Consider the following 14,833-nt stretch of genomic DNA (forward strand, 5'->3'; position numbering starts at 1 on the left):
GCTGTCTTCAGACACACCAGAAGAGGGCATCAGATCTCATTATGGGTGGTTGTAAGCCACTATGTGGTTGCTGGGATTTGAACTTAGGACCTTCAGAAGAGCAGTCAGCACTCTTACCTGCTGAGCCAGCCCCCGATTATTTGTTTTCATGTGGCATAAGATTATAGGTGTCTGGACTGGAGAGGTGGCTCAGTGGTTAAGAGCATTGACTGCGGTCGGAGGGGACTAGCGACCACTTGTAACTTAAGCTTCGGGGGAACTGATTCCACAGACCTCTGTGGGCACCAATGTTCACATGTAAATCTATTCCTGTGAACCATGTGACCTACTAGAAGTACACCCATAACCGAATGGATAATGTCACATTTTCATTTTAGGAATGGCCTGGTTTTCCTGTTCGTGTGTCTTTTGATTCTCTGCTGGAAAATGGGACCTAGAAAAGCTGCTTCTCCCCTTGTCTGCAGCCAAGGGTCTTCCCTGGCAGAGGCCACAGGAGGGTGTCTGATGTCCTGCTCTGTCATTCTCCAACTGGCTGGAGACAAGGTCTCCTACAAGTTGGAACTCGGCTGAGAGGCAGCCAGCAAGACCCCAGTAATCTGTCCCCACCTCGCAGCACACTGGGCTCTGGGTGCCTCACTTTCACATGGCTGCTGGGGAATTGAACTCAGGTCTTCACGCTTGTACACCAACTGCCCTTACTTACTAAGCCAGCTCCCTAGCCATGCAACAGCCTCTACATGTTGAATTTTCTCCATCACCCCAGCCTCTCCACAGTGTCTTGTGTGCATCCACGTGCCCCCGCACCCCCACCCAGTGTGCCCAGGCAGAGCTCTCCTCTAGTTGTTACCGAGCCCTGCTAGCTTGTTTACCACAGCTGAGCTGTGTGCTGCAGGCAGGCCTGAATCACGCTAGAGGTAGATCTAGTTCCTTTGCTTTTCTTCTTTCACAACAGGAAGCTGGGACCGGGACCGGGTCAGAGAGGACCAGGGACAAAGCCTTGTAAAATGAGCCAATTCCTTACTATTTTTCCTTTAATTGTACATTTATTTGGGGACGGGAGGAATGCTCTTGCCTTGGCATGTGTCATCCGATGATAACTGTGGGAGTCAAAGGTTATCTCTGCCAAGTGGGTCCCAAGATCTAACTCTAGCCATGAGCCTTACCAGCAGTGCCTCACCCGCTGAGCCATCCTGTCAGCCTGTTTCTCTATTGTGTGCATAGGCTCTTCCTGGTTGTGTGTCTGTGGTTGTTATACATAGGGGAGGCATTAGAGTCTGGTCATTCCAGTTGGTCATCTGTGTGCCTGTCTGGGCTACTGGAGTCTAAGATGTTGCCGTCCACCATATTGCCGATGTCATTCTCCAGACGTTTATTGTATATAAGTGTGTTTGGGGAGCAGAAATGTAGATGTGGGTTCATGCGCACATGTAGGCCAGAAGACAGTGCTGGACATAATCCTTAGGAATGCTCCCCACCATCAGCACAGGCATTCTCACTGCCTTGGGATGCCCCTGGCCAGTGAGCCCTGGAGATCAGAGCCTCCTCAGTGTTGAGGTTAGAAGCACACACTGCCATGGACTGCAGTCCTATGGAGGCCGTAGGGATTGAGCTGAGGTCCTCACACTCAGGTGACAGCCACTTTCCTAAGCCATCTCCTCAGTCTAGACATATTATCTTTTAATGTGTTGTTCTTCTCATGAAGTTACAATTTGCAAAAGCATAAATTTAAAAGAGTGATTGTAGCCGGGCGTGGTGGCGCACACCTTTAATCCCAGCACTTGGGAGGCAGAGGCAGGCAGATTTCTGAGTTCGAGGCCAGCCTGGTCTACAAAGTGAGTTTCAGGACAGCCAGAGCTATACAGAGAAACCCTGTCTCGAAAAAAAACCAAAAAAAAAAAAAAAAAAAAAAAGAGTAATTGTATTTATTTCACATATATGAGTATTTTGCCTGTATGTGTGTGTGTATGTATGTATGTATATATGTATATGTATGCATGCTCACCATGTGTGCCTGATGCCTGCAGAGGTCAGAAGAGGTAGTTGGGTCCCCTGGAACTGGAGTTAAATGTGGTTGTGAACCACCATGAGGGGGCTGGAAACTGAACCCTACTGTTTTGCAATTGCAACAAGTGTTCTTAAACCCCAAGCCATCTTTCTAGCCCCAAAGTGTAAATTTTTAAATGACAAACTACATTTTATTTAAGTAAGTATACGTACTATTAACATAGACTGAATCCAGCTTTGGGCTCACAGAGCTAAGCTGTAAGGGAGCTGTCACAGAGGCCAGTTGACAGCTGAGGCACCAGGGACAGCCATGGCCCCCCATCCTTCCAGGCAAGAAAAAAAAAGGAAAAATCACCTCATAAAACTCCCTTTGAAGGCAAGTGTATTTGTAAAGCGAGCCCCAAAGAACTGTAACCTGCTCGGTTTCCGTCTGAGCCTGTGGATAAGAACTTGGCTGCCAACATCAAACTGAGGAAAAGAGTCACAGCCACTAAGGAGAGGAACAGGAAACTGCTGCTTCCCAGCTAAGGGAAAGGATTCATTAGGGAGCAAACCGAACGCGCTGCTCTTGCCGCTGCCAGGAGTCGGGAAGGATGGAAAGCCATTCCCATTTTTAAAACCTAACCATATGGTCTGAGCTGCAGCGCCATCGCCAACACCAGTAAAACCCAGGGAGGACAAAAGCCACGCAGCTGTCGAGGATAGGAAATTATCACGGAGCTGTGCGGCGGCTTAGTGGGTGAAGAATTCCCAGAATCCCAGTGGAAGGAGAGAACCAACAGCAAAAGGTTGCCCTCTGACCTCCGCGTGCGTGCGGTCCGCCCTCTACTCCACATACATGCACAGTAATGATAAGTCCTTTTTTTTTTTTTTTTTTTGGTTTTTCGAGACAGGGTTTCTCTGTATAGACCTGGCTGTCCTGGAACTCACTTTGTAGACCAGGCTGGCCTCGAACTCAGAAATCCGCCTGCCTCTGCCTCCCAAGTGCTGGGATTAAAGGCGTGCGCCACCAAGCCTGGCATGGTAAGTTCTTAAAGGACTTTATTGGTGGCTGGAGAAGTGGGGCTCAGAGGTTAAGAGTGCTTGTAGCATTGCGGAGGACCTGGGTTTGATTATTCCCAGCACCCACATAGTGGCGCACAACTATTTGTAATTTTAATTCCAGGGGATCCAATGGCTTCTAGCACATATACATACTTGCAGTCAAAACAGTCATACCCATAAAGTGAATAAATGTATATTTAAAGATAGCAATTATTAGGGCTGAGGAGGTAGTGGAAGTCTTGCCTAGCATGCAGGAAGCCCTGGTCCATCTCCTTCTCCCCCCACCCCCCCCCCCCGAAAAAACAATATATGTGATGGCATATGCTTGTAATCCTAGTACGAAGGCAGAGGCAGGACCAGAAGTTTAAGGCCAACCCTTACCAAACAGCAAATTTGAGGCCATCCTCAGCTATACAAGAACCACTCCCCCATAAAAGAAATCATTGCTGTACAGATGGATTATTTTGCTATGTATGTATGTATGTATGTATGTATGTATGTATGTATGTATGTATGTATGTATATGCCATGCACATTCAGTACCTGCTTAGGCCAGTAGGGGGCACTGGACCATTGGAACTGGAATTCTAGGCAGTTGTGAGCCATTCTGTGAGTGCCAGCAATTGAACCTTGAGAGCAAGAGCAGCAGGTGCGCTCAGCACTGAGCCACCTCTCCAGCCCCTATACAGACTATCTCAGAGAGTACCCAATGGATTATTAACACTGCCTAGCAAGAGAATGGCATGGCACTGAGTTCCCGTGTTCATCGTTCGTCTAGCAAGGTCTGACCTTGAACCGTGGCACCATCTGAACTCTATGGCAGAATCGACAGTCATGGCCTCTCTAGTGCAGCGGGAACAGTGCGCTGGATCTTATGCAGATGTGTGGACAGGCCGATGGCTCTGCCCGGGGCTGTGTGGACAGCAGGTAGAACTCAGATCCTGGATATAGATATCTCCATACCGAGTACAGGGCGTTCTGGACCAGCAAAGACCCTGGGAGGAGAGAGTCCTCCAGGAGCAATAGACTCAGTTTCTAGAGTGTGAGGCAGGGTGGGGGCTGTCTGTGCCTTGAGAACTATGAAGCTGCTCATCTGGCTCGGAGTGTGCCCTCTCTCCAGATGGCCTACTTTTCTCCCAGGACGTTTGCTCCCAGTTGAAGCAGAAATTGCTCTCTTGTGTGAACATGATGAGCATGTCCGTGCATGTGGAGGCCAGAGCCCCAAGCCAGGGGTCCTCCTCAGCTGCTCACCACATCCTTGTGAACCTGACTAGGGAGCCTCCCAGCTGACTGCTCCCCTGAAACCGGAACCTGGGTCCAGAGCCTTTAGTGTTATCTGAAGCCGTCACACCTTCTGAAGGGTTCTAAGTCAGGAACTGAGTTCCTGGGCGGCACTGGATGTGTCTGAGGGCATCGTCAGGGCAGCTTCCATCTGCCCTTAGCTCAGCTCTCACCCACCTTCCCATCTCATTGGACTTTTCAGGCAGGCTTTTGCTGTGTAGCCCAAGGTAGCTTTGTTTTTTATTTTGAGACTGTCTCGCTATGTAGCTCAGAGTAGCCTAGTACCCACGGATATAATCCAGGCTGGCCTCAGACTCAGACATCTGCCTGCCTCGGCCTCCTGAGAGTAAATCTGTACACCACCTGGCATCTTGGTGTTCTCTCCTTCCACTGTGGGACGCGTTTCCCCAATGAGCCCTGTTCAGAGCTGGAGCCAGTAGCAGCCTCCTGGTCTCTGATTCTTTAAAAGGGCAACACTTACTACATATTTACTAAGACACTGTAGTAAATGCCTCAGGGCCATTTTTAAACATCACTACTGTAGTATGTGCATATGTAAACGTGTAGAGGCTAGGTGAAGTTTCCAGGCATGTTTTGTTCTTTCCTTCTCCTGAGGGATCTGGAGGTTGAACTCAGGCCATCAGGCAATGCGGCAAAGCACTTGTTACCCCCAGCCATCTCAGTGGCCCAACACTTGGTTTTCTTTTCTTCTGAGATAGTGTCATGTAACCCAGGCTAGCCCAAAATTCCACATGATCCTAAGGCTAACCCTGACTTCCTGACCCTCCTGCCTCCACTTCCCTCAGGCTGGGATGACCTGTGAGCCGCTGTTTCCCTCCACAGCTTTCTGAGGGAACTGGGCCTGGGCCTGCTGGAGTCCCTGGTGCTGTTATCACCTGACACTTAGTCCAGTGACCAGAGTGATGTGCAGCAGCAAGCCGGCCAGGCATTGTGGGTAGAGGTGGCATACTGGGGTCGGGTCACCAAACCTGTTCCTTCCTGTAGCAGCAGAAGAGCCCAGTAAGTAGAATAGAGCGGTGGAGTGGGACAGGAGCCTGTCATAGGTCACTGTGGTGCCTCAGGCTGCATTGTGGGGTTGTGTGGATGGGTGGGGTCTAGTCACCCTACCTGCTGACACCAAGTGGGGACTGTAGGAGTCTAGAGCCACTCCAGGAGGTACCTGAATGGGGAGGACTGAGGGAGGCAGCTATGGGGCCCACAGTGGTTGGGACCTGCTCCAGCTTATGTGAGAGCAAAATTCTGCATGCAACTAGCTATTCTGAGTGGAGGATGTCCTTCCCACCTGTCCGTCCCACCCACCCTGCCCCTGCATTAGGCCCCGGGGCAGAAAGAAAGCTTGCGAGTGTGGCCTGCAGCCAGGTTTGCCCTAAACTTGGGATGAGAGTCAACTGCAGTCACCTGGTTTTCCAGGGACAGCAACCGGACCATCTCCAGCTGTGAACTGCAGGCCTAAGGCCACACTGGCTGGGGACACTGTCCTCAGCACTCCCTGGCAGGTGGGGGACAACAGCCTGCTAGTCAGATGTTCTGATGAAGCAAGGGCCTGAGGCTGTGGCTTTTGTGCCCCCTCCCCCTTAATTCCTATATCTAAGCTCCCGACAGTGGTCCCAGGAGGTGACCTTCAAGGATGACCTCAGGGTTCCTCCCCCTGCTGGTGTGATGGTGGGGGTGGGGCTGCTCCCAGAGGCTGACTGTTAGGATCTGACCTTGAACTCCTCAGTAGGAAGTCTGCTGAGCTCAAGTCTGCTGTTTCCTCAGAGATGGAAGAGCCCCAGACCCCTCGGGAAAGGAGCGGAGCTGAGTGTTCTGAAGCAGCTGCGACCCACACAGCACTTCCTGTATGAGGGCTCTGGGAGGAGGCATTGTAGGTGAGCATGTGTGGCTTCTGACTTGGGACGAGTTTCCCACCGTGTACCGTTAAGTGTTACGAGAAGCGCTAGGAAAGGTCCACATAAAGTTAACACCCGGCATGCTGACCTGGCAGTGTGGTACGGATTCCAACAGAGGTGTGTACACTTGTATTGTGGGCAGCAGAGCAGCACAGGAAAGGCCTTGGCTCAGCAGCTGGTGTGGCTCGGTGCTGCCACCAAGTGCCCGAGGTGGCGAGGACAGGTTGAATATATACTTGCTGTGTCTGCTCAGCACTGGTTATTTCATTTGTTTTTTCCAAAGTTCTAGCTTGTCTTCATTTCTTTGGAGGCTGGACTTACAAAAGTAAATATACCAGAATTTTGTTTCCACATGAAAATAACAGGCGCGCAAAGAAAAAAAAAAAAAGAAAGGAAGGAAAAAGGAAAAAGAAAAATGTAAAGTTGTGAGTTTATTGCATATGTAACAAAATGAACCTGACCTCCCGGGTCCAGCCTGCTCTACAGTCAACGTTTTGTGTTTCCAGCTGGTTCCACAACTGCATTAAATAGAACTAGCGTTTCTTTAAATACTTTCGATTCTGACATAAAACAGAACATTAGTGTACAACTGTCACAGGAAAATGGGCAATAAAAACTGGGAGAGCAACTAGGGGTAGCAGCAGCACTTCAAACAGGACCTTACAAAATAAATTAGAATACATTATACACACAGTTTAAAAATCCACATCGTTCAGAAGGTTGCCATGTGGCCCCCCCAGGCTGCAGGAGGGTGGGGCATGTTCTCTGCAGATCAGTCCAGCATCCACCTGACCTGAACCTGACCGTGTGGCCAGTGCAGGATCAGCATCCTACCTTGTGGCAGATTCTCCTAAGCACGAGACTGCGACCTACTGCCACACCATTGCTGCAGCCTGGCGCGTCCTCTCTGAAGCACTGCGGAGCAGAGTGGTGTTTGCTGCGTCCCTGAGTGTGGCTGCCGGCCGCTGGTGAGGGGGGGCCTGGGGAGCCGGGCTCCTGAAGCATCTGGTGATGTGGGGCCACCAGGAGGGCTGACGATCGAGATCTTACATGAAAGGGCTTCACCCAGACCCAAGCAGGGCAACCAGGAGCTGTGCCGTGGGCTGGCCACGCAGTGTCCTTTGAGGGGTGTCAGAAGGGCCTAACCATGGTAGACAGACAAGGAAGTGCAGCGCTACCAACAGAGGACAGTGCTGCACACGAACAGACCTGGGAGGTTGTGACACTCAGTACTGGCAATGAGGGGACCCACAGGCAACGCAGGCACATCGGCTGGTAGAAGCCTCAGTGGGTGGTATGTGTGCCAACCAGTCAGCCCCTGAGGGCCCAAGCTCTGGATCTTCCTCAGAGGGCATCTGACACGGGACTCCTAAGGCTTGTCCCCCAATCACTCCCGTGGCACAAACAGTGTGACTTGACATTCCTGCAGCACATCCCCAGAGCACAGGACCTTGCAGATTGGGCCAGTGTGCAAAGGCAACAGGCAGTGTGCCCAGTCTCTAGAAGAGTGTCACTCTGTGGGGTCTGGCTGCTTCCTGCGGACTGGCTGAGACTTAGGGCACAGGCTTCCTTGCGCCTTTTGAATCCGAGAGTCACGAGGGAGCTGGGTTTTAGAACACCCTCGGAAGCATGAAGGTAGATGAAGTACAGAAGCCCTACTGGGGCAAGGCAGAATTGAGAGACTAGTAAGGCCCCAGTCTGGCCTGGGAGGTGGGGCAGGGTCTGTCCTTGTGCGATGAGGTCTCCCTGGCATCCTTTCTGTCCCCAGACCTGGCAACCCAGAGTGCAGCTGACTCATGCTGTTGTGCCAGTGGCTATGCTGGACAAACCTCTTGGGTTAAGGGGCATATGTGACCTGTGAATCCACTCCCCCATCACCTCAGCCCTGCTTCCAGACCACACTGGACAGAAGCAGCAGGTACAGAAGGGAAGACATTTCCCTACCCCAGCCTGAGGGTAAGCAACAGAAAGAACACAAAAGCTGGTGGCCCTGCAGGACCTCCCCATCATTCCCCAGACAACCTGAACCCGGTACCAGTGAAATGTCTTGCTAATGAATTACCCTGTTCTCGCCCCCACACAAACAAAAACAAAACCACAAACAGAGGCCTGGCTGCCGCTCTGCTGTGAGAGTCAGCGCTGTGAAGCCTGTGCAACTTGGACGTGGTGTTAGAGATGCGTTAGAGATGCTGGCTTTGGCCTTGCTCCTCAGAAGACAAGGACGGAGCAAGCAAGCTGAGGAGAACCGTTAGCATCACGTTGCCACTGGGGATGAGGGCCACGTAGGGAGGTAAAGCCCCACCCCCACCCTGCTCTGTGCACAGCACCAACCCTGGGGAGCTGCATCAGGGGGCCCCAGGCCAGTGGCCTCTCCTGCTGTCCCATCCAGTGGCTGTGCTGCAAGACTGTTCTGTTAGTTTAGCTCTTAGCAAGCCCCATATAAAAGTCCATTTCAAGACAGCCAGGAGCCTCCGGGTGCCCAGGCACAGGAGCAGAGCTGGACCCCGGAAGTCTGAGGCTGGTTTTGGTTATTCTTTGCTTAGCTCCATGACGTGATCATTTCAAACTGGGTAGAGAACACAACAAATTGTACTTTTAAAGTTTTTTTTTCCCCTGTGCAAAACCTTATTTTTTAGCCAGGATACTGTGAAAAGAAGTACCCGGGCTTCCAGTGAAGGCTGCTGCAGTCCCTTTACCTCTCAAAGGGGAAAACACATCTTGCCTCGAGTGTGCTACCATGGTGGAGTCCCAGCAAGCATACACTGTGCATTCACCTATCTGCTGCTTAGAAATCCACCTGCTACCTGAACAGGCTGTGAGCCTGTGACGGAGACGCCTCTGGAATTGGAGCTCAGTAAGCTGTCGGCCGCTGCTGAACTTGAAAGGGGGCTTTGAGGCTACAGTCAGAGGGGAGAGCTAGTACAGAGAGCGCGCAAACCCTCAGCGGCCCAGCTTGCTCCTGACCATGGGTCGATGCTCCCGGAGACACCACAGCCTTCCCACCATGCCAAGGAGGCTGAGGGCGAAACCTGGCTGCGTTTTATTGGATGGGTGATGGAGGGGTGGGCAAACTATAATAAAGGAGAATAAATGGGTGGGAGCCACCTATGAAAGTCCCCTGGCCTGCCCTCTCCAAAGGAGGAGGGAGACGAGCCTTTTCCCTCGGTTTCTGGAATCTCAGGCCTCAGCCCGCCACGCGGGAGGCGTGCAGACGCCATATGCTTTGGGTCTGGTGGTTGTGAGCAAGACTCTGTGGCCACTGGCTGCTCTTCACTCCACAGCAAAGCCACAGGTCTCCTCCACCGCTGTCAGCAGCTTCTCATAGAGCTTCTCATAGGACTCATAGGGTGGGATGTCGATCCGATTAAAGCTGGAAAGGGGCAAAGGAGCCAGCGTCACTGCTGGGAGGGAGGCACGCGGCCCCAGCCACACTGCCGCAAGGTACAGCGGTGGGCGGGCGTGGCATCTCATCTCCCTGGAAGATGCACATGCACTTCAGCTCTCAACACAGCCCTTGTTGCTGTGTTTGCTTCTGCAGCCAACCCACAGCAAATGTCACGATCCATACAGTCAGTGTCTAAGCTCACTTCCTGCTCGCTGTTCTGCCTCTGGGCGTGCTTTCTCACACTGAAGAAGCCCCGGCCTGCTGTAATCTGCACTGGAACCATCAGGCCTCCTACTGAGGTCAGTCAATCCCCTACCACTGCATGCTGGGTCTCCTAGAAAGATGGGTGTGAGCCGGGCATGGTGGCGCATGCCTTTAATCCCAGCACTCGGGAGGCAGAGGCAGGTGGATTTCTGAGTTCGAGGCCAGCCTGGTCTACAAAGTGAGTTCCAGGACAGCCAGGAAACCTGTCTCAAAAAAACCAAAAAAAAAAAAAAAAAAAAAAAAAAAAAAAGAAAGATGGGTGTGTACCAACCTTCCTGGGAACTCAAGATTTGCAGGGGAAATCTCATTCCAAGTATTTGTGAAAAGAGACACATCTATTGTCTCACAGTAACTTAAAAGCCAATAAACAGAAAATCAGTGCCCATGGATCTGAGGCAGAGCAGTCAGGAATGGTCTTAGAGACTGGGTGAAGGCTACACTCTCGTTCTCTCCCCTCACCTCTCTCTCTAGCCTTATGAAGGGACACAGTGCCATGCTTCAATACCACACACCTATTCTGTAGGAGCACAAGCCGTACCATGCTGAGGCTGCCATGGGAATCTTACATGGTCCTAGGAATGGATGTACTAGCCCATCTTGCAGATGTGAGCAACGGGTGGGATATACTCAAACCATTCATCTCAAACCTCTTCATTAGGTCACAGTCAGCATTTAAGCCTGCTGTCCTACCATGTAGCACCCCAACAACCTTGGGAACTAGAATCCTGAAGGAGAGGCAGTGATCCTGAAACAGAATCCTTCAATAAAGTGCTGAGAAGGAAAGTGTGGAGCCGCACATCAGACAGACAATAGTTGCCCTTTCTGCTAGACACATGCACACATGCACAACACACAACCAAGGGACATCCATGAGCCTTCAGGTTACAGTCCCAAGTGGTGGCACCACAGCCTTAACTGTTGTACATTAACAAAATCGGATGCCCAAAGCAGTGACCCAGTGGGACCTGCTGACTCGAGTCATTTGGCCCTAGAGTGTGATCTAAGGTTATATCGAAGCACACACAGAGGCTGTATGTATGACCCCACAGTGATCCCACAGAGGTAGAGCTTACCAGGTATGGGCCTTGGGTAGGTTGTCTGTATTGGCATCTATCAGGTGAATGGTGAACAGCCGGGGCCCTGCCGCGCCTGTAGAGCCTTACAAGACAACACTCTAGTTACTATACTTCAGAGACAAATCCTGGGAGTACCTGGCCAGGAGGCTCTGTGGCCGTGTGGCATGCTTGAAGCCCAGGAGCTTGAGCCCCTATATATGGCCTGCCCAAGAGCCTCTTTTGGGGGCAGCAGAAGCAGAGACTAGTTGACCCCTACACTTTGACAGAAAGCCACCAGACTTTTCTCTATTCTGGTTTTCCTAGCCGTCTGCTGCTGCTGTAGCTACAGGGGCCAGTGTCTGTTGTACTGTAGGTGCGTTACATACTCCTGTACACAGGGCAAAGGGTGGCAGTGCCAGGGGCAGGAAGAGGGCTCCTGTAGGGGCAGTCAGTCTGGCCACCTCCTTGGTCAGGATGTACAAGGGGCTGCACGCCCTGCTCTGCCCACCCCCTCAGTGTTGGAAGAAGCAGCAGGTGCAGGCTTAGCCTGTGCTAAGAGAAGGTTTAGGGTGCTGGATGAGGAACCCCATCATTCCTGCAGAGTCTCTTCAGTCCTGTATCACTACGAAATAAGGTGGACTGGGTCTCTTGAGGCCAGTACAGCTCAAGTTCTGGAGTATTTAAGCTCCAGTACCTCCCACCTGACCCCACCTCCCTACTGGCTGGGGTGTGGCTGTTTGTTTTTTTAAGAAGGGTAAGGGGACACCCACCTTGGGCTGGGGATGCCGGAAGCTACCAGTAGCCCCTGATGCTCCTGGACTTTAAAAGAGCATGTGGGATCCATCGACCCACGGGCCCACTGCTGACTACCTGCTGTGAGAGTACTGACCACTCTCATTCTCTAGTAGGATGGCCCACATTCCAAGTCTCACTGTTCAACACCTCAGGAATGGCCCTGACTCCACGTCAGTCACCTTGCAGAGCCTTGAAGCCTTGGAGAGGAACCCTTGTGGATCCTGTCACAAACTGCAGGAGTCTGGCTCTCCTCTCCTCATCGAAGGTCTCCACCGCCTGCCAGAACCACCTGACGATGTTGCTGTCTGCCACACAGTGCTTCAGCCGGGTGTTGGACTTCCAGTCGTTCAGGTCTATCTTATCCAGCCCGCCTATTATCAGCTGGGGAAGGGCACCAGGCTGGGCGTTATCCTCAGACACCCAAGACACTGTCCCCGCCCCTCCCCCAAGATTCCTGAGACTCAAGAAGCAGTGACAGTACAACTCCCACAGCCAGCCACACAGCAGGCAGGCTGTCAGCAGTCACACAGCTACCCGTGGGCTGATACCCGAAACCTGCAGTGAGTTTGCTGGGCACCAGGAAAGAGTGACTGGGAACAGCTACCAGAACACAACAGGCTGTGCGGAACGAGAGGACACAGAGCACGCTGTCCACTTGTTTAAAAGCTTGCTCAAGACTCACACAGAGAGGCTCCACTCCAAAGCCCTCAGTCTCACAGTGGGCAGATGGCTGTGAGAACAATCTGGAAGGCTTAGGCCACTTGGCACCAGGCAGAGCTGGCGAGGGATGAATGAGTCACTGTCTGAGACCATGCCGGTATGTTCTTAGTCTATGAATAGCCAGAGTGGAGAGTGGAGAACGGGCTTGAGATCCCACAAGTCCCAGGCACAGACCTGAGACAATGCCTGCAGAGTCAGTCAGTCGTTGTTGGCAAGGAGACAGGCTGTCCAGGTGCCCTCAGTCTCCCCCTGCACCAAGCTCACTGCCCAGAGGGGTGCCAGGGGCCTCACGTCCAAGGTCCCTAGGGCGCCTGGCACTCACCTCTAGTTCCTTTTGGTCAAAGGGCTTCAGCAAGTGCTGGGGAATGAGTTCGTTAAACCCCTTCTGAAGCGCTAAGAACTGGGCTTCGATTCCTCTCATAAACCTCCAGTTCACATACAGCCTGAAAGGAAAAGCCATGTGTTGCAGGTAACTACGAAGAGGCTTTGAAAGCACTGTGTCCCCACAGAGGCTGTGACAGTATCACAGTGCAGTGACAGCACATGTGAAGTTAATGTAGAACCTGCTGAGGGGACACAAGCCAGCACCCACCCTCCCTGGTAGCTTTTAGTTTGCAGGTCTGGTCTTACCCTTAATTATTATTATTGTAATTTAATTACTATTATTTTAAGCATATGCATGTTCTCCCTGCATATCTGCATCACAAGTGTGCCTAGTGCCCGTGGAGGGCAGAAGTGGGTGTTGGAGTTTTTCAAACTAGAGTTAGACAGTTAAGGCCACTTCAGCCACTGAGTCGTCACTCCAGCTCTATTATCTTTCTCAGACAAGGTTCCATGTATCAAGGCTGGTCTTGACCTTGTTCTCATAGAGGTCTGTGCCATCCCACCTGGTTTCATGTTGCTTTTTTCTCCTCTCCCATCCAGGGAAAGTCTGGGACACCAGGCTGGGATTAGCTCACTATGTAGCCCAGAATGACCCGGAACTCCTCCCGTGTCAGCTTTCCACGTGCTGGACTCACAGGGTGCACCACGACCATGTTCCACCCAGCCTCAATAGCAAGTTAAAGGCAAACTAGTTCTGCCATTCTGGGTTTCCACTAAAAAGCAGGAGTCCTTGATGAGACCTCCTGGAACTGCCAAGATTTCAAAAGGGTCTGCAAGCCACATGTAGCCATATGACCCACCCACAGTATGCATAACTGTCCCTCAGGTTGGCACTGGGACGATGTAGTGGGCTTCTTGGACATGCTGGCAGCCACCTCTGCATCGAGAGCAGGGCTGTCACATGGAGTCTCTCCTCCAGGTGCCCCTGACAGCACCATCTGCTCGCTCCACATCACCACTGAAGCCAGCCCTGCATATTACCGGACGTATTCCTTCTTGTTCTCCTCAGTGACAGGCACATTTCTGCCATTGGGTTTCAGTTCATGCTGAAGAATCCGCCCGAAAGCATTGTGCTCCACGCAGAAGGTATGATCCAGCACAGGCGTGATGTCATTCTCTCTGGAGACACAGGCAGAGGCTGGTTAGGCCTATGCCAGAGAGTCCTAACAGGCTGGAGAGGGCCATGCTGGGCAGCTGGCAGGCCTAGCTAAATTCTGTCCCTGACTTTATGATTACCACTCATGGGGTATCCCTCAGCCATCCTGTGACACCAGGGGGCATCCTGTGACATGAAGCCTAATTGCTCGGGGGAACTGCACCTGGAAGGAGGCCTGGGAAGAGGCAGCTGAGTCACAAGGACACAAGCCAGGACAATGAGGCTTCTCTCCTCTCATGGTAGCCTTTCAAAGGCAGCCATTCCCACAAAAAGCCCTGGCAATGTCAGGCTGCCTCTTTATCTGCCCTACTTCTTGACAAGTGTTTCCCACAGGAAAGTCCCTGCTCCCCACGGCCCTGTACAGTGGAGCAAGCGAGGCCAAGGAGGACTCCCCCAAAAGAATGTGCCCACACAACAACACCATGAGCTCCGGGCTGTGGGGCAGGATGGTGACACTTACAGAATCCACACCAAGCTCTTGTGCAGTTCTGGGTCCACGGACTCCAGGTCCGACAGCTGGATGGGTTTCCCCAGGAGCTGCTTGTAGAACGGAACTGTGAAACCCCCATTTATGTAGTGTCCGTGGAACACAGCCAGACCCATGATGCGACCCACAAAGTGGAAGTAAGACAGATGGTCCTATAGGGGGCGCCAGAGAACCACAAGCCATTAGGAAGATGAACAGCAGGCATGGACACCCACTTCCCACAGTCTTCCCGTGACTCTAGACCTAAGAGGACATACACTCAGCTTCCTGTCATCTACCTTGAGCCCCAGCTTCACTTACACCTAACTCGAGTGGGATTGGAACTTCCTCAATCCTTCTGCCTCTGCC

At 52.1% G+C, this 14,833-nt stretch overlaps 1 protein-coding gene across 3 annotated transcripts in view; it reads right to left on the bottom strand.

Annotated features, from left to right (window-relative positions):
- Positions 1–6,652: 6,652 nt before the first annotated feature.
- The window catches only part of Smurf1 (SMAD specific E3 ubiquitin protein ligase 1), an 89,585-nt gene continuing 81,404 nt past the window's right edge, over positions 6,653–14,833 (bottom strand). For 2 of the 3 annotated variants that reach the window (XM_021222721.1, XM_021222720.2), the window contains 6 exons: positions 14,459–14,637; positions 13,824–13,961; positions 12,781–12,901; positions 11,918–12,119; positions 10,962–11,046; positions 6,653–9,609 (listed from right to left, as the gene is read on the bottom strand). In XM_021222721.1, the coding sequence (XP_021078380.1) occupies positions 9,510–9,609; positions 10,962–11,046; positions 11,918–12,119; positions 12,781–12,901; positions 13,824–13,961; positions 14,459–14,637 (825 nt within the window). In that variant the 3' untranslated portion in view covers positions 6,653–9,509. The remainder of the gene's footprint in view (positions 9,610–10,961; positions 11,047–11,917; positions 12,120–12,780; positions 12,902–13,823; positions 13,962–14,458; positions 14,638–14,833) is intronic. The other variant, XM_021222722.1, reaches the window with a different exon arrangement.

This window comes from Mus pahari, chromosome 23, assembly GCF_900095145.1.
Source record: "Mus pahari chromosome 23, PAHARI_EIJ_v1.1, whole genome shotgun sequence".
Classification (NCBI taxonomy): Eukaryota; Metazoa; Chordata; class Mammalia; order Rodentia; family Muridae; genus Mus; species Mus pahari.